The 5,604-nt window shown below is 44.6% G+C and overlaps 1 protein-coding gene across 1 annotated transcript; it reads right to left on the bottom strand.

The window, feature by feature from the left end:
* Positions 1 to 3,313: 3,313 nt before the first annotated feature.
* On the bottom strand, positions 3,314 to 4,602 carry LOC127159227 (chymotrypsin-like protease CTRL-1; the record flags this gene model as incomplete). The annotated part of the gene is made up of 5 exons (XM_051102116.1): positions 3,314 to 3,475; positions 3,556 to 3,686; positions 3,786 to 3,966; positions 4,127 to 4,200; positions 4,587 to 4,602. Coding segments are annotated over 5 exons (564 nt in total), but the record flags the coding sequence as incomplete, so codon positions are not given.
* Positions 4,603 to 5,604: the final 1,002 nt, after the last annotated feature.

Genomic DNA, 5,604 nt, shown 5'->3' with positions numbered 1-5,604 from the left:
GTAGGTTGTCCCCTTCAACTCTCAAAGTGTATGTCGCGGCCATAGCGGCATACCATGATGCAGTCGATGGAGAATCCATCGGGAAACATCATCTGGTCGTGAGGTTCCTCAGAGGTGCGCGTAGGGTTAACCCCCCTAGACCGCACCTCATACCCTCTTGGGATCTCTCCGTCGCCCTTCGGGGCCTGCGGGGACCTCCCTTCGAGCCGCTGGTTTCAGTCGAGCTTAAGTTCCTGTCGCTTAAGACAGCGCTCCTGACCACGCTTGCCTCCATCAAGAGGGTCGGGGACCTACAAGCCTTCTCTGTTGACGAAGCGTGCCTGGAGTTCGGGCTGGCTGATTCTCACGTTATCCTGAGACCCCGGCCTGGCTATGTGCCCAAGGTTCCCACCACACCCTTCCGGGATCAGGTGGTGAACCTGCAAGCTCTGCCCCCGGAGGAGGCAGACCCGGCCTTAGCGTTGCTGTGTCCCGTTCGTGCCTTAAGGGTTTATGTGGACCGCACCCGGAGCTTTAGACGCTCCGAGCAGCTCTTTGTTTGCTTCGGAGGACAGCAGAAGGGAAATGCTGTCTCCAAGCAGAGGTTGGCCCATTGGGTGGTAGATGCCATCTCCCTGGCCTACGAAAGCCAGGGGGAGCCGTGCCCCCTAGGAGTTCGAGCTCACTCCACTCGGAGCGTTGCCTCCTCCTATGCGCTGGCGCACGGCGCCTCGCTAGCAGACATCTGCAGAGCTTCGGGCTGGGCGACACCTAACACCTTCGCGAGATTCTATAATCTCCGCGTCGAGCCCGTGTCCTCCCGTGTGTTAAGGTAACAACAGGTAATTTGCGGGAGGCCGGCAGGCGTCGGCTTGCTGCGCCATTCCCACGGGATCCGTGCGCTATCTCCCAGTATGTTCCCTCCGGCGAACCTGGGTCCTCCATGCCCCGCAGTCAGGACTAGGTGCGGAGTAGTCCGCGACTGTGCTCCGACTGGGTCTCCTTCGCCCAGAAGGTTGTGGCAAAATGTCTCAGTATTTTTCCACAGTCAGCCAGAAGGCTGTGTTTTTCCTCATATGTCTATAGCCAGAATAGATATACTCAGTTCTTATTCCACATGCCTAAACCACATGTGCTCCGCCCCCCCAACCCATGCTTCAGTACATCTGGCATCCCTATGGGGCCCCTCTACTGGTCCCTAGGGCGTTGGGAAGGTTACGTATTGACTCCACTTTCCGTCACGTCCGCCTGTCGGCACTTGGTGTCTTGCGTAACGCAGCCTTAGGGTTGTGGCCTTTTCCATGGGTCTGTTCCCATATGTAACGTCGTAGTGAAACGACTGAAGGGGAACGTCTAGGTTACGTACGTAACCCTCGTTCCCTGAAGGAGGGAACGGAGACGTTACATCCCCTGCCACAACCCTAGGCTGCGCTGACGCCGGGCTGCAGCTCGGCTCCTCAGCAAAAACCTGATGAGTGGATGCGCGCCGCCATCTTATATACCCGTATGTACGGGGGAGTGGCGTTGCACGCAAACTCCACTCGCCAATTTCATTGGCCTTTTCCGTAAAGCTCAGAGGTGATTGGTCACTCTACCGAGTTCCCATATGTAACGTCTCCATTCCCTCCTTCAGGGAACGAGGGTTACGTACGTAACCTAGACGTTATTTTAATAAAAATAATAAAATTTATATACTTTTTAATGCCAAACGCTCGTCTTTTCTTACTCTGCCTGGACAGTTTTTGTTCCAGTTCATGACAGTTAGGGTATGTCGCAAAAACTCCCAACTCATGTTCTTCCTCAGCTTCAAAATCGTCCTATATCTCTGTTTTTCCTTTTTTGTTCAGGGTGTTTGATCTTCTTTGCATGTTTACTTTGCAAAGACTGGGTCGGAACTTCTGCAAAGATGCAGGATGATTTTTAAATGATTTTTGTTAAGGGAGAAAATACGATTGGAGTTTTCCGACATACCCTAACTGTCTTGAGCCAGAATACATAGAGTTAAGGACTGCAAGGCAAGACGAGTGTTTGAGAATAAAAAGTATTTAAATTGTATTTTTTTTTTATAAAAATAACCCATCATTTCGCTAGATAAGACCCTACTTCCTCGGCTGGGATCCTTTACAACCGCATTTGGGATCGTTGAAAACTGCATTTTGGAAGTTCAAAATCAGGGCACCATATCAGTCCATTATATGGAGAAAAATCCTGAAATGTTTTCCTCAAAAAACATAATTTAGAAATTGTTGTTCTGGAAGTGGACTTCTCCTTTAAGACAGTTTGCATTAAAAAAAAGTTACAAATTATAATAATAACTAATAATAGTAATAATATAATATCAAGGACTGCTGAATAGGTGGAGTAGTATAAAATATCTCCAATACCTTTACTATTAAAATAGTTGGTTTTTTTAAAAAATTTTGTTTACAAATTCAGACATTTATTTAGATACTGCATGATTCCTCATAAAGAAAATGATCATGTTCACTGAGGGATGAAGGATGTAGAAATGCATTTTCTATAATCAACTTTATGAAACTTTATGAATGGGTTTGACAGAAGGAGAATGTCCCCTTGAAGTCATTTTGTAGTATTAATGACAGTAACAATAATGACAGTATTATAACTTCATCTCGTCAGGTATTTTTATAAATCTAAAAAACAAAGTATTGACAAGACATCCACTTACAGTAGGCTAACAAACAATTATCAGAAAGATGCGCAGTAACTCTTAATTCAGTAAAATTAAATATAAAAAATAAAGCTCATGAAAGTGTAGATAAATTGCATTCTGATAGCAATCAGCATTATTCAGACTTCATAAGAACAGATGATTTGTACTTTATTTAATTTTAGAGATTGTCTGAATAAGTAAATGGAACGTCAGTGTCTGTCATATTCTAATGGAAACTTTTCAACCATAAAATCAGATTTGTTTGAAAGTTCCTATCTAGTAGTTTTGCCCGCTTTGGTGTTGTATCTTGTGTCACTGTTGTCTGTCATCTGTTACTGTGAAAGTGGAAAGAAGTTTTTTTTTTTTATTTATTCAAATTAAAACAACATATTCCTGTAACATTTTAAAGTTAATCAAGTTTACTTTTAAAAATAATTAGATTAATTTCACTCTGTTCACACTGTTCTTTTATTAGAACATTTTTATTATCTATACAGCTGGAACAAGAAAACAGTAACATGAAGTAACAGTCAGTTCACAGGAACAACAGACTAAATCAAACTCAGCAAAAACACCACCAACAGAGATTAACTGTGTTACATAATAACAATCAAAATGTGCTTTTGCTTCCCTTGGTGGATAAATATTCAGACAGGTGCTCTAGTTGGAAGCGATAGTCCTGTCGATCCAGGAGCGTAGCTGGGAGATGCGGGCGTAGACTACTGGATAACGGGTGTCACAAGTGCTGGTTCCCCTGGACACAGCGCCCACCAGAGTCCAGACCCCTGATCTCTCACACACCAGGGGACCACCAGAATCACCCTGTGGAAAACACACATTTAAGATTTAACAGCAGCAACACTGATACATCAATGTGTTTGTCTTGATCGGTCTTCATGTACCATGCAAGATGATGATCCAGATTCTCCAGCGCAGATCATGGCATCAGTGATTCTGCTCTGACCCCAGATCTGCCTGCACACAGCAGGACTTGTGATGGGGATGCCTGTTTGCTGCAGGATCAGAGGGCTCGCTAAAAAAGAGAGAGAAGAAAACATCAGAAGTCTGTTCAGAGTCATGTATGTAACAACAATAATTCCTGCAGTTCCTCTTTGTTTCACAGGTAACTTACTTGTGGTGGCAGTTTGGCCCCAGCCAGTGGTAAAGCAACGTGTTCCAGGCAGGATGTTGATGGTTGATGGAGCCAAACATACAGGAGAGATACGGGGAGTATATGTGACTGGAGACGACAGTTTCAGCAGAGCAATGTCATTGTTGACAGTCGTGCTGCTGTAGAGCGGATGGGTGATGACCTGCACATACAGAAACAATGGATGAATGGTTACTAGTGAAAGCTTTTTAAAAGATGATCTAAGATGCAAGCATTCCTCATTACTGTATTGTTCATAAAAAAACATTGATGCTTGATCTCTTATTTTGTTATTTATCTCTAATATTATAATTTATCATTACCTTTGAAACTAGCTTGACCTGGATGGGTTCAACATTGGACCCACGATCATGCTCTCCAAGAATGACACGGTGATAGCCAACCCTAAACATTTACATTTACATTTACATTTACATTTATTCATTTAGCAGACTCTTTTATCCAAAGCGACTTACAGGTGGGGAATACATCAAGCGATTTGTCCTAAAGAGGCAAAACGACCTACGAAGTGCTCAAAATACCATATAACAGGCATTGTTCAAATAAGTACAAGCTAGAAAGGGAAAAGAGTAGAAAAGGAATTTTTTTTTTTTTTTTTTTTTTTTTTTTTTTTTTTTTTAATTAAGTCAAGTAGTGTTGAAAGAGATGGGTTTTCAGCAGTTGCTTGAAAGTTGTTAGGGAGTTGGCATTCCGGATAGCGGTGGGAAGATCATTCCACCAGCCAGGAACGCTGTAAGAGAATGTTCTGGAAAGTGATTTTGTGCCTCTTTGTGATGGTACAATGAGGCTTCGCTCACTGGCGGATCTCAGAGTTCTGGAGGGAGTGTAGATTGGTAGCAGTGAGTGGAGGTAGGCGGGCGCCGAGCCTGTGGTTGTTCTATAAGCAAGCATCAGTGTCTTGAATTTGATGCGAGCTGCAATTGGGAGCCAGTGCAGGGTGATAAAGAGAGGTGTGACATGGGCCCTTTTGGGCTCGTTGAAGACCAGTCGTGCTGCTGCACTCTGAATCATTTGTAAAGGTTTGATTGTGCACGAGGGAAGACCGGCTAGAAGAGCATTGCAGTAGTCCAGCCTGGAGATGACCAGGGCCTGGACAAGAAGTTGTGTGGCCTGCTCTGTTAGAAAGGGCCTGATCTTTCTAATGTTGTGTAGGGCAAACCTGCAAGATCGAGCAGTTTTTGCAATGTGGTCTTTGAAAGTCAGCTGGTCATCAAAGATAACACCAAGATTTCTGGCAAAACTTGATGGGGTAATTGTTAAAGTACCTAAGTTGATGGTAAAATCATGCTGTAGAGTCGGAGTGGCAGGGAAAATAAGGAGCTCAGTCTTTGCCAAGTTGAGCTGTAGATGATGTTCTTTGATCCACTCCGAGATGTCCGCCAAGCAGCCTGAGATCCGTGCAGCTACTCTTGGATCATCTGGTTGAAATGAAAGATAGAGCTGCGTGTCATCAGCATAGCAGTGGTAAGAGAAGCCATGTGCCTGTATGATGGGCCCCAGTGATGTAGTGTAAATGGAGAAAAGGAGGGGTCCAAGAACTGATCCCTGAGGAACCCCAGTGGCCAGATGATGTGCTTTGGATACCTCCCCTCCCCAGGCCACCCTGAAAGACCTACCTGTGAGATAGGATTCAAACCAACGAAGAGGAATCCCTGTGATACCCAGTGATGAGAGGGTGGATAGGAGGATCTGATGATTGACTGTGTCAGAAGCAGCAGAAAGATCCAGCAAAATGAGTACCGATGATCTGGAATCGACTTTTGCAATCCGCAAGGCTTCA

Source organism: Labeo rohita, unplaced genomic scaffold, assembly GCF_022985175.1.
Source record: "Labeo rohita strain BAU-BD-2019 unplaced genomic scaffold, IGBB_LRoh.1.0 scaffold_2008, whole genome shotgun sequence".
NCBI classification, from domain to species: Eukaryota; Metazoa; Chordata; class Actinopteri; order Cypriniformes; family Cyprinidae; genus Labeo; species Labeo rohita.
Note: the sequence above shows the minus strand (reverse complement) of the source record. Positions and strands in the feature narration are given on the sequence as shown.